The sequence below is a fragment of the Coloeus monedula genome, assembly GCF_965178545.1.
Source record: "Coloeus monedula genome assembly, chromosome: Z".
In the NCBI taxonomy this organism is placed as follows: domain Eukaryota; kingdom Metazoa; phylum Chordata; class Aves; order Passeriformes; family Corvidae; genus Coloeus; species Coloeus monedula.
In genome coordinates this window covers 82,351,270-82,372,247 of record NC_138822.1, presented here as the reverse complement: position 1 = coordinate 82,372,247, position 20,978 = coordinate 82,351,270, and the positions used below count along the sequence as shown (strand labels likewise).

General features: G+C 45.7%; 1 protein-coding gene across 1 annotated transcript in view; it reads right to left on the bottom strand.

Annotated features, from left to right (window-relative positions):
* SLC14A2 (solute carrier family 14 member 2) overlaps window positions 1–16,840 on the bottom strand; it is a gene marked incomplete at both ends in the record, with an annotated part of 37,523 nt that extends 20,683 nt beyond the window's left edge. Inside the window, 8 exons of the mRNA XM_082301720.1 lie at window positions 5,368–5,628; window positions 6,877–6,926; window positions 8,179–8,313; window positions 9,786–9,933; window positions 11,512–11,704; window positions 14,034–14,162; window positions 14,582–14,771; window positions 16,675–16,840. Of these exons, the coding sequence (XP_082157846.1) occupies window positions 5,368–5,628; window positions 6,877–6,926; window positions 8,179–8,313; window positions 9,786–9,933; window positions 11,512–11,704; window positions 14,034–14,162; window positions 14,582–14,771; window positions 16,675–16,840 (1,272 nt within the window). The remainder of the gene's footprint in view (window positions 1–5,367; window positions 5,629–6,876; window positions 6,927–8,178; window positions 8,314–9,785; window positions 9,934–11,511; window positions 11,705–14,033; window positions 14,163–14,581; window positions 14,772–16,674) is intronic.
* Window positions 16,841–20,978: the final 4,138 nt, after the last annotated feature.

Below are 20,978 nucleotides of genomic sequence, written 5' to 3'. Positions count from 1 at the left end.
TAACTTCCCTGCGTCTACTCTCAGCTTAATAAACTTCCCCACCCTTTCTTCTTCCCTTGCCCTGATGGTAGGGCTGTGAGTCTCACCCAGGGCACGGCTGCTTCCAAGGAAATAATCCATTCTCACAAACCTGTATGTTGTAGGAGATGAATGTGTTAGGCCTTAACATAGAGCAGAATATTATAATTGTTCCAACAAGAAACTTCCAGCCTATAAATCCCAGCGATTACTACTTACTTGCCAAGTATTTCTTAATAGAAGTGGAAAATGCTTTACATAGCATGGGTTGCTGATCAACAAGAGAAAGAGGACTGGTAGCATCCAGAAATGAAGCACCAAACAGTAGAAACAACTGGAAATTAATAGTCAGTGCAATGGATAGAGGGAGAGTTACCCTGGCTGTGGGTGGTTATGGAATTTTGCAAGAAGTACTGTGGAGCGACATTTTCATGCACAAGCACAAACAGGTATAAATCCCTTTGCAGTAGAGATGTACATTTGGGGGTAGGCAAAAGGAAAAAAAAAAAGTCATATCTGTTGAATAGCTCAGTTTCTGCCAAGGGAAAATGCCCTAAATATGATTTAATTTGCACAAGTGAATTAAGTTTGCTTGGCTGCAGTAAGAAACCGTCGCTGGCTGACAGTTTGTCGTCACCTCTGACTTTTTTGTTTTCTCCAAAGATGGGAAGTCTCTACCTGATTTCTGGCTGAGTAGTTCTGCAGAGCAGAGATTTTTGGATGATAGAGCAGCAGAGCTGTCAGCACTTGGATGAAATGAAGGAAGTGGGGAAAAGCAATGTCAGGTACAGGATGGGGTGTGCAGGGAGAGAAAGACTCCAGACCATCCTAAGCTGCACAGGTCAAGGAGGCCTCTGTCCCTCTGCTTTTGCCTTTTGCAATTCAGTGTACAGCACAGTTTAATTTGCAGGTGCTGGGATGTGCTGAACAGCCCCAACACCTGTGCATTTTGGGTGGTGGTGCAGTTGGATTTTTTTGGAAGGCCTTCTGCACACACTTGGTGCTTCAACCCTGATGTGCTGTGTGAAGATGCACATTTTGGGAGTGGGGATTTGGGTCTGTGTCAACTCTCTATGCAAAAAGCTGCCCCTGGAGATGGATGTGGGGATGCAGTTCCATGAGACCTTAAGCTATTAAATGCCTTGAGGTAACTGAGTGCACTAAACAGCTGCTGAGTGAGACGTCAGATACCCAAACTCATTGCCAGGTAAAATGCAGTGGAAGAAACCTTTGCTTCCCACAGAGCCATCCCAGGTCTTTTTATCCCACCACTGGGATGTGTGAATTCCAGCTGTGGCAACAGCTGTAGGAGCTTGTAAAGGACCCCCTGAGAACTGTAAAATCAACTGCAATCAAGGGCTTGTTTCCTGTTTGAACTCCTTCCTTCTCCCAAATTAACACTGATGTGGAGGAAGAGGGAGTGAGGGAGCAGCATTCAGCAAACAGGTCTCCCCCTCAGAGTGGTGGTATTTCTGTGACCCTGGAAAATGTGATCTACAAAGAACCGAAATCATTCTGCAGTGCCGGGCAATATGTCTGTCATTGCAGACTGGAGATGTCTGGCATGGACAGACAGAGCACAGACCAACTCCCCAGCAGCTGGATATTTTAAGGAATTTTCTTATTTGGACAAGTTTGAGAGTTTTGGGGTTTTCAGCTTGTAGAGAGGCCCTGTGTTGCTGGAGTGCCCCTCTGGAACACAGAGCCCTTCCTGGTATTTTCTGGTGCCTGCTGGGCTGCTGGCTGGCTCCCTGTGCCAGCAGCCTAGGGGCTAGGATGGGACGCACACTCTCCCTTTGTCTGATGATTGCAGGCTCCTACCTGCACTGACTACTAGCAGGTATGGGAAGAAGAGATGTTGTGTTGCAGAAAAAAAGACTATTTTTTTTTAAGCTTACAGCAGTGTTGAACAGGGAGTAGGGCCCAGGCTCTGCTGCAAAGCAGCACTGGTTTCTTGAGAGTAGATAAGAGCAAGGAAATCTGTTCATCAGGCTTTAAGCCACCATGCTTTGCCTGGCCTGTGCAATGCTGCAGCCACTTCTCCCCATCACTGTTTGGAAGCACAGCACTGGGTTTTCCAGGTCTGCAGCTGTGGGCGTCCTCCCTGCTGTCACCACCTCCTGTTGTGGTCTCCACCTGTGCTGCTCTTCCCATCTGCTCTTCATCCCTGTGGTATGCGAGGAGGTGGTTGTGCCTCAAAAAAGACCAGATGATGGAAACCGATTTTAGACTGGATATCAGGAAAAACATCATTGTGGAAAGGGCTGTCAAACACTGACAGGCTGCCCGAGGCAGTGATGGAGCCCCTGTCCTTGGGGGGATTTAAAATCCGCGTGGATGTGGCCCATGGGAGCATGGGTTAGTGTCAGGTTCAGCAGTGCTTGGGGAATGGTTGGCCTTGAGGATCTTAGAGGGCTCTTCCAGTCTAAAGGATTCTGCAATTCTATGAATCAGGAGGGAAACTTCATGCTCCAGCAGCTAGGATGCTCCAGTGCAGGTCCTCTGCTACAAACAGTGTCCAAGGGAATAGCAAATCCCTTCCCTCCATGTTCCCTCCTGCAACTTTGCTAATTGTTCATGAAGAGTCACTAAGCGGTAAGTCATCCTGGAACCACAAATACCCAAGCCAGCACATCCAAAGGACTTGCCCCAGCTTTTCCTGTATGAGTTCTGTGACTGATCTTGTCAACAGAAGCACTGAAGTCTACAGTAGAAGAGTTGAGAACCTCCTCTCAAAGAGCAAAGATGCATTTTTTTTTTTTATTTTACAGGGTATGAAGCAAACACAAGAGTAAGAAAAATTATATTTGGAGCAATAAGGTAAGCATTTTTCTTGGAACCACATAGTGTATATACTATTTTTTAGACTGAGCACCAGTTATAACAGAATTGTCTTTGTTCACTGGTGAGCTCTCTTAAGGTTCCTTCACTTTGCTTAGTCTGTTCTGCTTTTTTAACTTTTGAAGGCAAATTTTTAGGAGGTTGGTTCTTTCATGTGCTATGGCTAGGCCAGGTGTTGGTTTGGAACATTTATTTAACGTTATTTAAGGCAGGGGTGAGCTGGGTTGAGTGGCGGCTCTAACTACAGAAGAGGCTTTTTTTTTCCTCCTTTAATGGTCATATTTGTTTTATGTTAGATCTCTGGGAGCTGTCTCAAAATTATTAATCCCACTGAAAACTATACATTTTATCGCTCTTAATGAAAATTTTTATAGAACTCTATAGGTATCAGGCTGCTGGGCTACCACTGATAGCTTCAGTTAGTGCTTTTATTGTCTGCTGCTCCCTTGCAGGAGACACTTGATTTGTCTTGCCTGTTTTCAAGAATTATTAGTACTGGCTATAGTTACTCAAATTTTTTGATTAGCTAGAGACTTAAAAAAGCTGTTTATACTCTATTTTTTATGGAAGGCTTCAACTCTAGAAATTGCTTTACTAATTGATTTCAGGATGGATTTTCTTGTGGCTGAGGAATTAATGCTTGTAGTGGCACTTACATGACAAATCCTTTCCAATAGCCATATTGTGCCTGGGCTTCACTCTTGTTTTTAGGAAAACAAATGTGTTGGGCATAACTAACTGCAGCTGGGGTTTTTCTTCACATATATGACTCTAGCATTATTTTGCAGTATTTTTTGCAGTAACTTTCTATTGCTGCTATTCAAATATTTCTCTAACGCTGGACTGTGCATGAGCTAAATTAAACTGTGCATGAATAGGCTCTTCTAGTTTCTATGTGCTTCATATTTCATTGACTGCTGTAGAAGGTCTTCAGGCAGTTGTGTGTTACCTCTTTTGTTGTTCTGCCTTTCTTTGGCTCTCTACAGCAGCAACAGGGAGATGCCCCGGATCTTGCAGTTCGTAGTGACCACAAGAGACTGTTTCACTTGCTAGCGTTGGTTTGCTAAAGTCATGGCTCAAAGGGTGTCTTGGCAGACAGAGGAGGAAGTAGGACCTAAATTTTTCCTGAGTTCTTGGAATGGCCTCACCTGTTTAACAAAAACCAATCTGAACATAAACAACACCATGTCTTTTGTCTCCCAGGATGAATTCAATCTTGGATGCTGCTCCTAGGGGACATTAGAGGGGCAGGCAGATGCTGCTGCTGCTGGATTTTTGGTGATAAAGGCACAAATAATTCCATGAGCAGCACACGGGCTCACCTTTTAAAAAAGTGGGGTTTGGAACTGGGATCCCACCTGCTCAAAAATGCTCACATGCATCTGCAAAACAGCCCTACATCATGAGGCAGAGAGGACTGTGTCTGAGTGTTTGTGGTTGCACAGTCCCTTTGGATTTTAAATCTTCACATCCTTTGGGTCTGTGATTTCAAACTGACTACATACAACAACTTTAGAATGAGGAAGCCTTTCTGTCAGGCTTCCTTCACAGTGGCTTTGGAAAAGGTTCCTGAGAAAATCCTCCTTGGAGCAGTTGGAACTTCCCTGTTGTAAGGGCTTGGAGGAGGCATAAAGTGGCAGTGGAAACCTTTCACTTGTTAATTTCTCATGGGTGAATGGAAAGTATCTGCCCCTCTAGGAAAGGGAGAGAAAAAACTGCCACCAGCAGTAAACATTTATCCCATTCTTTACATGAAGTTTTCCTGTTTCCCACTGGATGTGTGTAGGGATTCAGACTTGCTATCCTGCAATCAGCAGGAGAGAGAAACCTTCTATTTGTAAGACAGAAAATTATTCAAGGAGAAGAAGAATGTTTGATCGCTGCTAGCTAGTCACTCTTCTAGTCTGATTAAAGCATATGTATTCATTGCCTTGGCACTTAATGAGGAGCCAGGAGATGGCACTGAAAGTGCTACAGGATGTGCTCTGTAAGAGTATTTACCTGTGCGTGTTGTAGCTGTAAAGTGGTATTAAATGGGTTAGATTCTGATGACACACAAGAAAGGAAGAGAACAGTCTGTTTATTTCACTTTCAAATATACATTTTCTTAATTTGAAGTGCAGCTCTTGACTTAGTTCTTACATTATTTATTATTATTAGACACCAATGCCTTCTCAGCATATTTATTTTGTTAAATTACACCTCTGAAATTAAATGCCTCTCATCAGCTTTAATGTTCTTCTGCCTATTCTTATAATTATCATTGATAAGAGGTGACTTTCAAGTTAACAGCCAGTGGATTGATAAGGCAGCTGTTATTATGTTACCTGAGTGCTTTTTGGAAAGCTTAGCTCAAGGGCAAACCATGATTTCTCCAGTGTGGAATGCTGAATCCCCAGCCTGCAGATGGCTGGCAAAAGTGGTCTTTGTGGCTGTGCTGTGCCTGGGTGACGTTTGAAAAAGCTGCCCCCAAATTGCACAGTTGTGTGTACCTGAAAATCAGTGAGCGTGGCGGCTCTTGGGGGTGCACAGGGGGGTGCCCCCAGTGCTTATTTTTGAGCTGTCAGAAGGTTTCTGCTCCTTTCGCTTCTGCTCTTCCCTCCTGCTCTCCGAGGCCCTTCTCTTCATCTTCAGGTAGTAGATCCGGTTGGCTTCTGGGTGGGTGACTTTGCAGAGGGGCATTCTGTAGATGGCCGGGTTTTCTGAGCTGATCAGCAGGAAGAGGAGCGCGGAGAGGCAGAAAGGCCAGGTGCAGACTGGCAGCCCGAGCTGGGAGGGGACAGAACAGACACAGGGGTGCACTTTGGTACTGCTTTTTGGTCTCTCTGCTTACGTCTGCCTGTGGCTAAATTCTTGCGTTTGGGGCGCTGGGAGGGTCTGTGTTTTCCCTGAAGGCACAGTGGCTACCACATGTCGGTTCAGCTGCCCACACAGAGGTCTGTAGCTCACCTGGGGTGTGTTGGGGCTGCACAAAGCATCTGACACTGCAGACCTCAGCCCTGCAGCTTCAATTTTGGTGCTGAATGGAACCTGGCACTAATGCTGAAGCAACTGAATCAGGCTTCAGAGCTCTGGTGACTGCAATGAAAGCCAAGACACCCAGCTCACACGCAGACACTTGAATTCTCTAATAAAAGAGCCAAATTCTACCTTCTCTGCTCTGTGAAATGTCATGTATTGAGGGTATTATTCATGAATATTCACTCTGCCCAATGATTATATGTCACTGGCATCACATCCAACCCTCAGCCCTCTCTGTTTCCCCACCTCTTGATCTGAATTGAGGTCGGCCAAAAGCAAGATCGCAGGGATAAAAAGTGGATGTCCTTCCTGATGCCTCCCAAAAGCAGGTGTGCTTAAAGCAGCCCATATGCAGGGACCTACACAGTACTGAGAGGGTGCCAGATGAAAACATTTAGTGCATGGAGCTGCTAGTTCTAATCCTTTTTTTCTTTTAAGTTAGTAAATCAATTTAATTAAAATATGGTTTTGTTTTAATCTCTCAGATCTTAAAGAAGAAACAAAGCCTGGCATTTCTGTCTTCACTCCTTTCTTGATTTATCCAAATATAATAACTTTGTACTTAAGAGAACAGTCTCCCCCTCATTTTAGTTCTCATACCCAGTTCAAACTTCAGTAATATCTGTGGGCAGGGTTGGAGAAAGACTTTGAAAGAAGAAAATGAAAATTTAGATCATTTGGAATTGCTGAAAGATAATTTTCAACTAAGTATTTAATCTCAAACCATATGCTGTTGCTGTAACTCACATATACATGCACAACCCTGTTGCGGATAATATGCTCCAAAGGTCTTTGAAATCTTATTATCAGATATAAAGTCTTGAGGGACACAATTGAGAGTTTGCACAGCTGGCTGCAGCATTCTCATTTCAGTGTTGTCAAAGATGACATGAAGAATTTTAAGGCATTTCCTTAACATTATATCGGAATGAATCAAAATGCAGTTAAAACAAATAAATAAAAGAAACCAAGTAAAACACAAACCCCCATACTTACCACAGAGAGGGCATTAGCAAGAGCTGCTCCGGAGTAGGCACAAAATAAAGCTGAGAAGAGAAGACCAAAGAGAGCTCAGGATGAGAAAAATGTTGCTCAATTCTCCAAAGAAAATATAAAAAATAGCCACATTGTCCAAATGCACAGCAAAATATCCTCCCAGCTACCTGGTGTGAGGGTCACTGCTAGAATTCAACAATTAGTTGAAATGTCCCAAGAGAAAATGGCCTCAAGATGCACCAGGGGAGGTTTATGTTGAATATTAGGGAAAAATTTATTCACACAAAGGGTTGTCCAGGCCTGGCTGGACCTGCTCACGGCAGTGGTGTAGTTCCCATCTTTGGAGGGCTTAGCAGCTGTGTGGACGTGGCACCTGGGGACATAGGTTAGTGGTGGCCTTGGCAGGGCTGGAGGCATGGTTGGACTTGATGATTTTAGAGGTATTTTCCAACCCAAATGATTCTGTGGCTACATTTCACCCTCTCTGCTCTGTAGAGATCGGTGGGGAATGAAGAACATGGTTTTGTCAAGAGCAAGTGATGGTGGCATTTCTCTAATCTTTAATTTCTATTTATTTGGCATGACCTGACCCACATGCAGTGGGAATTGCAGAAATTCTTCAGTAGAACTGGACTTTCAGAAGTTCTCTGTCCTGTGGCTTCACACCACAGCCAGTTAGCAGGGGGACTCCTTGCCCCTGGATGCCAGGGATGGCTGAACAGGAGGCGAGGTCAGGTACCCAAAGACTAAGTCAGAGAAGGAAAAGCTACTGAGAAATCCAGAAACTGTCCTCAGGACACTGAGATAAAGATAACTGGAGCCTGGGTAAATCTTCACAGGAATGTCTTAAATGGCAAATTTCTTGTCTTAAACTCTTCCCATAGTGCCTGGTTTGGACTCCTGTTGGAGGTGGGGTTGTCAGGTGGGTGGATTTTAAACTGGCCTGATGCAACAGCTCCCTTCTTACGACCCACTTCCTCCAGTGATACATATAATTATGAAAAGGCTGCTTCTGTGAAACTGTTGAGTTGCTAATTTGTTAAACATGCTCATGGATTAGCTTGTGTTCATCTCACAATCAGTGCTTCCACCCTTTCTAGATGTTTCCATGCTATCAGGCTCTAACACTCTTCTCTCTGTACTCGCACAGTCAAGCCCAACGCTGATGCCACCAGAGAAACAACTCTTGCACAGTACCTGCTCTTGGGACAGACAGAGCGATGGTTGACTCTAAACCTGCACTCCTCATAAGCTGCCTGGCTGCACAAATTTTTGCCTTCCCTTTATGTAAGGGATACTCACCACAGGCAAGTGACAGCAAATGGGTCTGCCAGGTCAGGGCGTAGAACATGCCCCCGACGGCGATGCAGGCCAGGGCGCAGTTGTAGTTGTGTAAGCCAAGGTAGATGCTGTCAAACGGGGATGCAATGCTCAGGGCTGCGAGACAAAGGGCAAGGCTGTGAGGTCAGGCGTGAGAGGTACCTGCAGGAGGAGTCTGTCATCTCTTCCTCATAACATCAATGGGTTTATCTGTGCTCACACATGCACATGCAGAAAAATGAGGAGGCTGAAGGAGGCTCATTATTTTGGAGCTCTGATAATGTCCCTGCAGTGGAATTTGGCCCAGTCTCAAAGGTTTCATTCAGACAAAACTTTCTGTGTATTCACCGAGTGTGATGTGTCCACACACACCGAGTGTGATGTATCCATACACCCAGAATCCAGGCAGGACCTGGGTGTCCTCCTTGCAGAAAGCTGTGCTCACACACTTGTTTAAACCTCATACATACCCTGATTTTGAGTATCAGAGGCACAACTGCATGCCTTTGTGGGAACAAGCAGAGTTTTCCATCTCTTCCTAGTGACCTTTGTGAGGTATGGTCTAGTTACTGGAGGTGGTCACTTCATCTGTGCAGTGGAAATTCTCCACGGGGATGGGAGCTGAGGGTCTGCTTCAAGTTTGACCTCTCAGAAATTTCTGCAGGATTTCTTATGGGATTCAGGAGTAACAGTGAAAAGGAGAGTTCAACATGTAGTGCACCGGCCACCTTCCTGACAGTTGTAAGATTAATGCATTTCCTGCTATATTGTCCTCATCTGTTCTCTGTTTTATCACCATGCTTGTCCCCAGAAACTTCCCCCTGACCTTTCCCTTCTAGACTGAATGTCACACCTCTACAAGACCTGTCATATGCTCTTAGTCATACAAATTGTGGACAGTCTTGTTTAAAAACACAAATACAAGACAGCTCACATCTTGTAAAGAGTGCTTCAGAGCACAGAGCACTTGTTGGATCACTGCCTTTTCCAAGGAATCAGACTACACTTATTCCATCATCTGTTCTTATTAAAATCAGCCACTTAAGTGGCATTAATGTTGTCTAACCTCTAGGGTCTGCTTCAAGTCTCTTAATATTGTTTCTCTCTGGTTAGTGGAGAGACAGGATATTTTCAGTGGCCTTCATTTAGGTATTTTGAGAAATCCACAGCAGGATTGAGCAAACTGCATCCCAGAAAAGTCTTTCTTTTCCTTGGCTGATTAGTTCTGAGGCAGACCTTTGCTTGTGGTGGTAATTTAAACAATTGTGGTGGCAAGAGATCACTTCTGAAACTCTTTCTCTATGTTTTCTTGTGATCTCTATGGGATTCATCACACCCAGTGGCTGAAGGGTTAAGCAAGGTGGAACAAGCCACTTTCCTGAGAGACAAATCTAATAACAAATGCAAAGTTTAAAGAAAACCTGCTTCTGTTCTTGCCTTCACTGTGCTGCGTGACCTTTAGTAAGAGCTTTCAAATTTACAGAGTTTGAAAAATGACAGTCTTGTCCCAGCTACTGCCAAGACTGAGCAGAATCTGGCTTGGCTCAAGATACCTTAGCTGCAAAAATGATTTGGTCAGTATTTCTTACCTGCAAACATCCCCACAGCTGATCCAATTGCAGCATGTAAACAAATCAGTGGGGAGGAGATGAGCAGAGCCACAAGGAAAATGCCTCCAGTCCAGGGGTTTCCACAACCATACACTTGACCAACACCAACTGGGATGGATTGTAAGAGCTGCAGCAGGTGGCAGAAAAGGGCTTGTTATTTTCTGTCTGTGCCCTGAGGGACACAGCAGTTTTTTGTCCAGGCTATTGGCTGAAAAAGGAAGGAAGGAACCCTGGCTCTGAGTTGGACTCTGGGTAAAGTCATAGAGTTACAGAATGGTTTAGGTTAGAAGGGACCTTAGAGATCATCTCATTCCACCCCCTGCCATGGGCAGAGACACCTTCTACTAGACCAGGTGCCTCCAAGCTCCCTCCAGCCTGGGCTTGGACACTTCCAGGGATCCAGGGACAGCCACAGTTTTTCTGGGAAACCTGTGCCAGGGCCTCACCACCCCCAGAGGGAAGAGTTTTTTCCTAATATCTAATCTAAACGTACCCTCTTTAAAATTGAAGCCAATTCTCCTTGGAGGGAATGGCTTCAAATGTCCCTCCAGGCTCTTGTAAATAGTCTCCCTCCATCTTTCCTATACAATCTCTCCTGGTATTGGAAGGCCTTAGTTAGGTCACTCCAAAGCCTTCTCTTTTTCCAGGCAGAATAAACCCAATTGTCTCAGCCTTTTCTTATACAAGATATGCTCCATCCCTCTGATCACCTTGGTGCCTCCTCTGGACTGGCTGCAGCAGCTCCAGGTCCTTGTGCTGTTGTTCCCCAGGGCTGGGGCAGCTCTGCAGGTGGGGTCTCCCCTGAGCGGGGCAGAGGGGCAGAATCCCCCCTGCCCTGCTGCCCACGCTGGGGATCAGCCCAGGGCACGGGGGGTTCAGGGTCAAGGCAGGTTCAGCTCTCCCCCACAGCACCCCCAGGTCCTTCTCCCAGGGCTGCTCCCTCTGCTTATCCCAGCCTGGATTGATCCTGGGTGTTACCCTGACCCAGGTGCAGCTCCAGCACTTGGCCTTGTTAAACCTCAGAGGTTCCCATGGGCCACTTCCCCAGCCTGTCCAGGTCCCTCTGGATGTCACCTCATCCTCCAGGTGTCAGCTGCACCTCTCACAGCCTGGTGTCACCTGCAAATTTGCTGGGGGTGCCCTTGATGCCTTTGTGTCATTAATGAAGATATTCAGTAACACTGGTGCCCATATGGAGCCCTGAGGGACACCACCTGTCCCTGATGTCCACTGGGACTCTGAGCCACTGACCACAACCCTCTGGATCAGTTACCCTTGTTCTCCCTTGGGAAGGTGACCCTCCAGAGAGCTAGACCTAGACATGAAGGGACTGGGTATAAATGAGTTTCTAGCACTTTGAAATCCTGATGTTTCCTCTGAATTTTCATATTGCCACTGACTGTGCTGCTGATGCTTCTTCAACCATATCTGGACAGCAGATGTATACTCAAGACTCATTTTGGGACAACCCAAGTTTGATTGGAATGAGAGGCTAAGGTTTTCTGTTCCCTAAGGCTCCACCAACTTTTCTGCTGGATCAACAAGGGATTCTGTGGCACTGCTCTCTTTGCACAGAACCAAGCCATGTATTTCTGTGAGTTGCTCCTGACTCCTTCTGACCCACGGGAAAGTGTCATCCAGAGGTGAACGCCTTCCTGCTCACTTTTTCAGTGAAATACCATGAACTTGTAGGTGTGAAGCTTACCAGTGGCACGTTGATGGCAGACCAGGTGATATTGGGCACTGCAGCTACAGGCTTGATGAGGGTTGTGGGGAAGAAGGGGTTGTAGTGTCCTGTCGCTGCCAGGTACAGGGTCACCACAATGTTGAAGGGCAGAGTGAGAACAGGAAGGTCCCATTTGCTGAAGATGGATCCCAGAGCACTGGACAGGACTGGGCTGAGAACAGGAGAAGAAATACAATTGTAATTTGTTCCTCTCAATTTATAGTGGTGAAACATGGTCACAAAATGGTAATTTTGGCAATTAAAAGCCAATACTGTTCCTTTTAGCAACTCCAGGTGGTGAATCCCTTAATATCTTAATATGTGTCAAACAAAGCGTTATAGAAAGCTGTTCATCTTTCTGAAAAAAATACTCTCACATCCATGCATGCATTCAATACAGTGTTTGAGCATGGACAGAGACAGGCAATCTGACTTCCTATTCAGCTGAAAATTTGAACAAGAAACAGAAAAGGAGATTTTGGGAATGTCATGTGAAGAACTGTGGAGAACTTTAGATGGTCTAAAAAAGCTGCTGTCTTGAGGAGGCAAGAGGGACTTGGAAATTACCCAATTTGCCTTTTTTTTTTTGTTTGTTTGTTTGTTTGTTTGTTTTTTAAAAGTTTGAAAGGTATCAGGGGATGGCTCTGGAAGAGAAATAGAGCAGAAGAGGTGATCAAAGGGGATGGAAAATCTTCCATTAAGAAGGGTGGAAATATTTACTATGTTAGACACTAATTTTGGGGACTATGAGGCCCAACAGAGTATAAGATGGAGCCACCACTGTAGCAGAGCTGGGAAAGGTGTTGGTACCAAACATCACTGAGACCTTGAATGATGTCATTTTGTGCTGCCCAGGTACCATCCAAAATCATACAGCATTTCCTGAAAACTGAGACTTGTTTTTAAAAAGCTTGATTGAATATTTTTAGCACGTAAAGTACTTGGGGTGACACTCAACCTAAAGTCAGAACACAAAAACCATGTAAACCTTGAAATACCATGACCTTTCCCAAAGTTCTTGTCTGTAGAACCTGGGGTAGAAACTTTGCCTGACCTTCTTGGCGCATTTCCACACTGCCTGATTTCCACTTGAAGTGTGTGTCCTACATGGAGGACTTTATGGGAGCATGTTGGCAAGGTGATATCTGATTTTCTTGGGGCCCAGAAAGCTCAAGGAAGAGAAGAAATGGCCAGTCCTTGGCGGAAATGGCCTGTGTTCTCCTTCCAGCTGAGCTCTTCCAAAAGAGGTGAGCTAAATAGCTCTTATGGTCAGCTCCAAGTAGCAGTGAACATTACAGTTTATAAAAAATCAATTTAAAGACTTTAATTTTTCAAGGAGCTGCATGTGAGCCCTAGAAGGTCATTAAGCTGGTTATAATAAAACACCACCCCACCCAAATTATTTCACATTTCAAAAGCAACATCTTGTGTCCTGCTGTATAGATACTATCAGTGGGAGAAATGCTTTGTTCTCCCTGTGTAATCTCAGATGAAGCCTATTCTTTTTTTGACAAGTTTGGTTCCCAATGGGGTTTACAGATTTCCTTGCTTGCAGCTGCAGGGGAAAAAAAAAAATCAGTACTTCAGTGAAAATGGTGTCCTAATTTCTGTGCTGAAATACAAAGCTTCTGTCACTTACACATCTTGTCAGGAAAAAAGGAAACAGTTAAATAAATGCTGACTTCTAAAGCTGAAATTCAAAGTATCAGTTAAAAAATCACTGAAGTGTCTGATTTTAAAGTATTTCAGCTCTACCCTCAAGTCTTGTGAACTAAACAATGAAGAAAATTTTAAACAAAAAGCCTCAAGGAATTCTGGCAGATAAGACAATCCAAACATTCTTGCAACATGTCCTGGGTTTTGAGAGATTGTTACAAGATGACCTTTGCTGAGAATGACTAAAGAAATGAAATATAAAACAAATCTGATCTTAAAAGCAGTGAAAATCCAATAATGGCTTGCATCTTACTGCTTACAGTGATTAAAATGTTACTATTAAATTAATTTCAGTTAAGGCTGTTAAATAGATTCTGCAGTGCTGTTCTGATCCATATTTAAAAATGGCAAAATTTAATCCTGGAAGGACATAGCCTGTCCTTTGGAGCTACTTGGAGGAATTAATTTTGCTCATGACCGGTTGCATATCTGAGAAGGGGAATATTGAATTCAGGATGAGCACAGGGTTGATTTAGGGCCTGGATGAGGAAGAAGCATTGTGGTGTTGGGTGCAATGACCTCCAACCCTCATATGTCGTGCTTCTGAGGGCCATTTTCAGAGGACTGGGGTGGGGCTGCTTTGCCTGTTTGCTATAATCAGTGTTTCTGTGCCCTCAACTCCTACCACATCCCCCACGAGCTCTGTGTGTTGACGAACACAACTCTCCAGTGCCATCAAGCCTGGAGTTACTGGTGTAGGGCAGAGGGGGCCTCAGTGTGTCTGAGCTGTTTGTAGCCAGACCCATCCTTTGAGAACTGTCCCTAGGAGGAGCAGTGGCACTTACCAGGCCATTGATATCACTGCCACGGGGGAGAGAAGCCACCAGTAGTAATCCCCTTTGTCAGAGTAGACGGCCATGAGCAGCCCCACCAGGATCCCGTTGTAGCCGTGCAGCCCGGCTGCGATGGATGACCTGTGATGGAAGCAATTGCAAGGTAGAAAGCTCTGCTGAGGGTGGCCCATCACTGGGACCCACTGAAATGCAATTTTAAATGTCCTGCCCATGGTGAAGGGATGAAAAAACTGCGATTACTGATGTACTGCCTTGCAGTGGTGTGTGGAAGGGGAAAATTTGGGGACTGCTGGATGATGATGGTCTAGGGGCGTCCTTGTGGCTCAAAGGACCTGCACGGTTGTGACAATGGCTATCAGAGAGAGAGAACTGTCTGTTTTCAGGAAGACAAACAGACACAGGGACAGGCCAGCTCTTCTTGAGCCACAGCTCTGCCTTCACCTGAGTCTTCTAACAAGAATCAGTGACCCGTCAGTGGGCTCCAGATATCACAGCCATCAATTTTTGTTAAGTGCACGAAGACGCAAGGTGCCACCTACCTGTCCTGACTGAGGGCCAGCGCAGTTAAGGTGGACACAGTGGTTCCAGTGCAGCCTGTGAGCATCCACCAGGGGTTCTGGACGAAAAGTCCCACTAAAATGATCAGCCCGCTGAAAGGGTTGTTGACAAACATCACCTGAGAAGTCCCTCGCAAGATCCAGTCCACCAGCTGAACCATTAAGGGCTTGTCTGGAGGACATCAAAGGAAAACACTGTTAAAAAGGCATCATTTTAGCAAAGAACAACCTCTGCAGCCCCTTTCTGGGCACAGAACAGAGGTGATGTGTTAACAGTTCTATAAAACAAGGCTCTGATTAGTTGTTGTCTCATATTTTGTATCTGGCACTTGAGAATTAATAGGGATGGACTGGGCACTGCTGTAAAATTCATGGAGGGACAGAAAAACAGGTGATTTATTTGTGGTGGTCAGAGAACAGTCAAAGGATTACTTTCGTGGTAGATCACTTTAGGTTCTGCTATAAATTTAATAAGGAGACAAATTCTTTTTGGTGTATAATTCAAATGCAGAGAAGAACTCTGAAACTACTTTGTACATATATAGGAAAACAAGAAAAGGAAAAAATTTTGCTGTTTTAGGAAGAAAATCAGCAACCCTGAACAGGGAGGTATGGTGGATATAGGAGATGGGGTCAAAAGTGTCTAAGAGCTAAAGAACCTAAATTAGAAAACAGTAATTATAGCTTGGACCGTACTCAGGGCAAAGAGGCATTTCCAGAGGACAAAGAGTTATTGCTCTTTAGAGAAGGTTATTGAACCTGGGCAGAGCAAACAGACACCAAGCACAGATACCTCAGGTGAGTGCAGGGGGAAGATGGGATGAGGCCACTGCAATAACTTTTTGAAGCTGGTTCTCCTTCTGCAAATTGACTTGAATTTTTCTTCTACCTCTCCTCAGGGAAAACTGCAACCATTTCTGAACCACTGTCTGTTATTAAAGGATGGTACAAAGAGAATGGACGGGAAAGGGGAGCTGCTTGCATGTGCAAGATATTCAGATGTTCGTGCAATGTGCATATGCAACTTTTATCTTCTTCAAGATTTGAAATTAATTGTGTTAATTAGATTGTTCATTAGACGCAGCATAAGGTGCCAGGGTTCTTTCTGAATATGGGCAATGACTTATTCCTAAGAACTCCTTCCAGGCAGCATTAAGGAGGAGGAACGAGGAGGAGGAGGATGAGGAAGGGGTTCCTTAGAGAAAAATGACCAGGCTTGTCTGAATTAATTTTATTTAGTATTTGGTGTTGAGGTATTATTATTTATATATTTATTAGTATTTGGTGCTGATGCAACAGGCATCAGCAATACACTTAGTTTCAGACACAAGTATCATCTGCAAAAACTCAAATATAACCAGAGGACAGTGGCCAAAGCTTTCCAGAACATGGAGTAAGAAAAGCTGTCTACAAAGTGCGGATGACTGGAGTAAAGAGAAAGGAGGAGATATTCTCCTGTGTCTGGGGATCACACTGGCCTGGAGCTGTACTGCTAACAATCCTAGCCTTGACAGAGGGCCCACAGCCTTACACAGCCTCTCAAACCCTCGCTGCCAGTAATTGGACTGTCTGCTCATGCATTGTTCCTGTCTGGACAGTGAACCTTTGAGATCAGTCTTGGCATCTGTTTTATGGCTTTGTAACACCCACAGTGCTTATTACTCCCCCAAGGCTGGGAACTCAAGAGTCTCTGCCTCTATCAGGAGGCAATTCCCCATCATCAGCCCACATGTGGATGAGAGGCAGTGGCTGATCCAAGGCAGTTACAGATGAGATTCATCCCCCACTTCTGATGTGTGATTCTGGGCATCGCCATGTGACGTGATAATAATGACATGTAACTGATTAAGTGTGAAAGACATCCTAGGACTGTGCCAAATTTTGCATGCAGCCATGGTGATGACCAGAGGGTGCAGTGAGATATTCTTTCTGAGAGTGAGATAATTAAAAGGCCAGAGTTTGCAATGAGCTTGGACCATGGTCTGCCTCAGGGGTTGAAACACACTTCACTGGGAGTACTGTTGGAAATATGGATATCCCCAGCCAGAGACCTCCAAACACCTCCTTCTGCTTACTTTTCATCCACTCTCCATATTCCTTCATTTCTCCTGTGAGATACCCAAAGCCATGGTGGATCCAGTTTCCACCTCTCCACGGCAGGTCCTGGGCTCTTGGCATCTCCTTCTCGTAGAGCTCCCTCTCACTGTGATGTTCAGTCACAACGATCTCACCGAGGTCCATCCTCTTTTGGGTGATGGTAAAGGATGACTGTAAATCACAGAGACAAAGTCTTAGAAAAGCCTTTTGGGTTGGGGCCTGACAACCTCGTGAACCCAATAATATGTTTTATCAAAGATGAGATGTTTATGGAGAAGGGATCTGACAGATCCACAGCTGGGAGTGGTGTGTGCTGCAGTGGTGATGGGGACCAGGCAGTACCCTGCTGCTGCCAAGGAGCTACAGGGAGAAAGAGGGATGTGGCATGGGTGCCTTGCAGCATCCCACCCTCACTCCAGCTCCTGATACAGCCCGTGGCAAGCTGCTGGTTGGACAAGGGACCTGACATCTGCCAAAAAACTGAGTAGTACCTGTGTGATGACCATGCTTGCCTGAGTGTACCTACAGTGGCAGGTGCTGAGAAGGGAGCCTGCTGATACCTGTCCAGCAGTGAGCTGGAAGGAAGCAATGCAAATTTCCAGGACAGCAGCAGAGAGTAGGGGACAAGAAAGTACAAGAGGAGAGGCTGAACTGTGTGTCCTTTTTAATGTTTCGAATTGGTGCTTTTGTATATCACCGGAAACCTGTGATGCTCCTCATTCCACATCTGCCTCTGATAGACCATCAAGAGCAGCCTGGGGTAGCATCAAAGCTTTGCACAGAAATCAGCATCCACATGTGGCTTTTGACAAAGGTAAGAACACTGGCTCAGGGCTGCGTGCTCCTTAGTTAGCAGGTGAATATTCAGCAGGAGTATGGGTTTATTAATCTTCCAATTATACTTGCAGGGCCTTGCTCATTAAAAGGTCTATTACCACATAAACCCTAAAGAGAAAATACACAAATACACTGCACTACAGCCTGGTGAGATACACTGCAGGTTACACCATCAAAATTTCATCCCCGCTGCCTGAGGGAGCCTGGCATCAGCTGTGTGTTTTGCTCTGGTGATTTTGATATAGTGTGGCTGGGTTTCTTCTAGGTGTTGCCCCAAAGTGGGCTGTGCTGTGAAGGGCTTGCCCCCTGTTTAGTGGAATATAGGCACCATCTTCTGGTGGGAGCCTGTTTTTGGGTAGCTCAGACAGGCTGGCTCTCAGCGTTGGAGCCTGCAGCAGCAGCAGGAAGGGATGCTTGGCTGCAGGAAAGGCTGCTTTGCAGAGAGGGACACTGACGGGCAGATGGCAAAAGTATCGGTGGCCGTGGATGCTCTCAGAAGAAGGTCCTTGAGCACCAAAAGCTGCTTTCCCTCCGCCCCTGGTAGCACGATGCTGAGCGCAGCCCTGCACACGCGTTGCGCGGCGCCTGTTCCCCAATGCTCTGGCTCTCTCTGCCGGCAGCTCGTCCCCACGGCAGCGAGAGCCTTTGGGATGTCCTTCAGCATCGGCGTCAGCCTGAGGAGGGCTGCACCGGCAAGAGAGGCTGTGTGGAACTGTATTAACAAAACCCAAGCATCACTCATTTGTTTGGGCCTAAGGGAGGAGAATTGTAGAAGATAGAAAATGGTCTAAAACAACAACAACAACTTGTGGTTATGCAAGGAATAGACACCTACAAACCTTGAATCAGATAATCAGGGAATGGTTTGGGTTGGAAGCAACCTAAAAGCCCATCTCATTCCACCCCCTGCCATGGGCAGGTGTCCTTCCACTATCCCAGGTTGCTCCAACCTGGCCTTGGACACTTCCAGGGATGGGGAAGCCAGGGCTTCTCTGGGCAACCTTTGCCACAGTCTCAGCCAAGACTTTCTTCATTATATCTAACCTAAATCTCCCATGTTTTAGTTTAAAATCATTCCCCCTTGTCCTGTCCCTCCATGCCTTGTCCCCAGTCCCTGTGCAGCTCTCCTGGAGCCCCTTTAGGCCCTGCCAGGGGCTCTGAGCTCTCTCTGGAGCCTTCTCTTGTGCAGCTGAACACCCCCAGCTGTCCCAGGCTGGCTGCAGAGCAGAGGGGCTCCAGCCCTTGCCCAGGGGTGCTTCATGGCATTGTAAACAGGGAGGTTTTGAGGTTTTGAAAAGCTGTGCTCAGTGCAGGAACAAGCAAGGAGCAAAAGAAGAGAGAGGGAGTGGTTTTATTATCCCTCTTTATTCTTTTGATTGGTTATCTGATTCCGGCCAGAGCTGAGTCCAGTCCCTGTTTTCATTATGAGGCAGCCTTGGTAACAGCCATTTTTGGCTTTTCCTTGTGGCAAGCCAGGAAGACTTTGGTGTAGGGAACATTGATCTGGAGTTCCTCTTCTCCTCCTGTGTGTCCTCTAGGCTGAGGGAATTTGCAGTGGTTAGATATTGGGAATTTACATCCCCCTGAGGTAAGAAGTGCCCAGGACCTACTGGAAAACCAGATATTTGTGCCTGGATGTATTCCATGAGTACTGGGGCTTTGTAAGGTAATTTCCTTGGGTGTAGCTCTGGGCACCTTCAGGTGGAAGTCAGGCCATCTCAGCCCACAGCTGCCAACAGAAAGCTCCTGGTATTCCCATGGACAGCCTGGGTGCTGCAGTGAGGGTACCCAATAATTTTTGGGAGGGACATGGGGTCTGAAATCAAGAGCAGAAGCAGGGAAGAGGCTCTAGAGCAGTGCCAGGCCAGCACCTGGCTGTCCTGAAGGGTGCTTTTCTCCAGAGGTTAATGGTCATATTTAGCAATTGATCTGGTAACAGAGATAACCCTCTGGTGAGCACTGTGCTGGAATCACCATCCCTAGAAGTGATCAAAAGCTGTGTGAATGTGGCACTTGGGCACGTGGGTTGGTGGTGGCCTTGGCAGTGCTGGGTCATTCTTGGACTTGCTGGTCTTAGATGGCTTTTCCGACCTAAACAAGTCTATGATTCTGTCTACTTTGTTTATTTGCTCATGTTCTCCCTGGAGTGTTTCCAAAGGATTTCAAGGGGTGAGGTGGGCTCAGAGAGCTGCACTGGATCCATGTAAAGGAGACTGGGACATCTCTTGTGAAGTCTTAGGGATGCCTCAAAAAAGAAGGGTGAGTGGTCCCTTTGCTGTGAGCAGCAACCACCATGAGCTGTGCAGTACAGCTGTTAGCAGCAGGGAGAATTAATGCCAAGGGGTTGTGTCTAAGTCATCACAGCACATGAAAACTTATGCTCATTTTAAACCTCACCAGGAAAAATTACTTGTGGGTTTTACAAAGCAGAAACATGACTTCAGAGCTTCTAAACCCTGTACTTACAGGACTGCACAGCTCAATTCCCTCTGAAACTGAGATGTAGGACCTGTGTATTTTTAAAATTCTTGTCTTGCTCACATCATTTAACTGTCAGGGGTTAAGGGCAATATTGTCATATTAGACCCCTTTCCAGTCAATTCCTCTCTGGAGAGAGAAACTAGTATCTCCAGAGAGTGATTGGTATCTCTTTTACCTAATATACCTAGCTGAGCTGTGAAAAACGAAAGAAAAAAAGGGTGTTCTGCCTCTCTTTTTCCACTGGCTGCAGAGGGAGCCTGGTGGCTGAGCTTTTAGAGGCCTGTTTGAAGGCAAGAAAAGTTCCAGCCTAAGAGATTTTGCCAAGGTCAACCTTGAAGTTTTTGGAAGTGGGATCTGTAGTCCCAGGCTAGTGCTTTTAAATCACTGAACCATCTGTAACACCCTGTAATCTACATCAAGTTGGGCATCAAAGTTCTGGGACTAGGAAAGAAAGACCAACTAGACCCTTTTTATGATTCCTGTTTGCTTTCTTCTTATGGACTGGAGGGAACTCAATCTTGTCTTGAATGAAGCACACTCACCCTCCTCAGATGGGAAGGCAACTTGGGACATGGCTGGAGGAGAAGGCTGAAGAATTACCAAATTTGGGGTGAAAGAAGTAGTGCCAAAAAAAAAAAAAAGATTTGGGGATGCTGAAAGCTTTTGTGGTGAATTGTGGGGCTTTACATAAGAACAGCCCGAGGGGCTGCAACAGCTGGGTAAGATCCTGGAGGGCTGTGATGGGCACAGTGATCCCTGCGGGATCACTTCATCCTGGAAAAACACTATTTCTTCGCAGAGAGCACCTGTCAGTCTCTTGATGGGCTGGTGCTCAGTGGTACAGGCTGCATGAATAATAGAGAAATCATTTTAACAATTATCTAATTAAGGCTAATGAGAGCCTGAATCACTTATGGCACACCTAGGGCTGATGAGGAATTCCTTGAGAAAGGGCCTTTTGTTA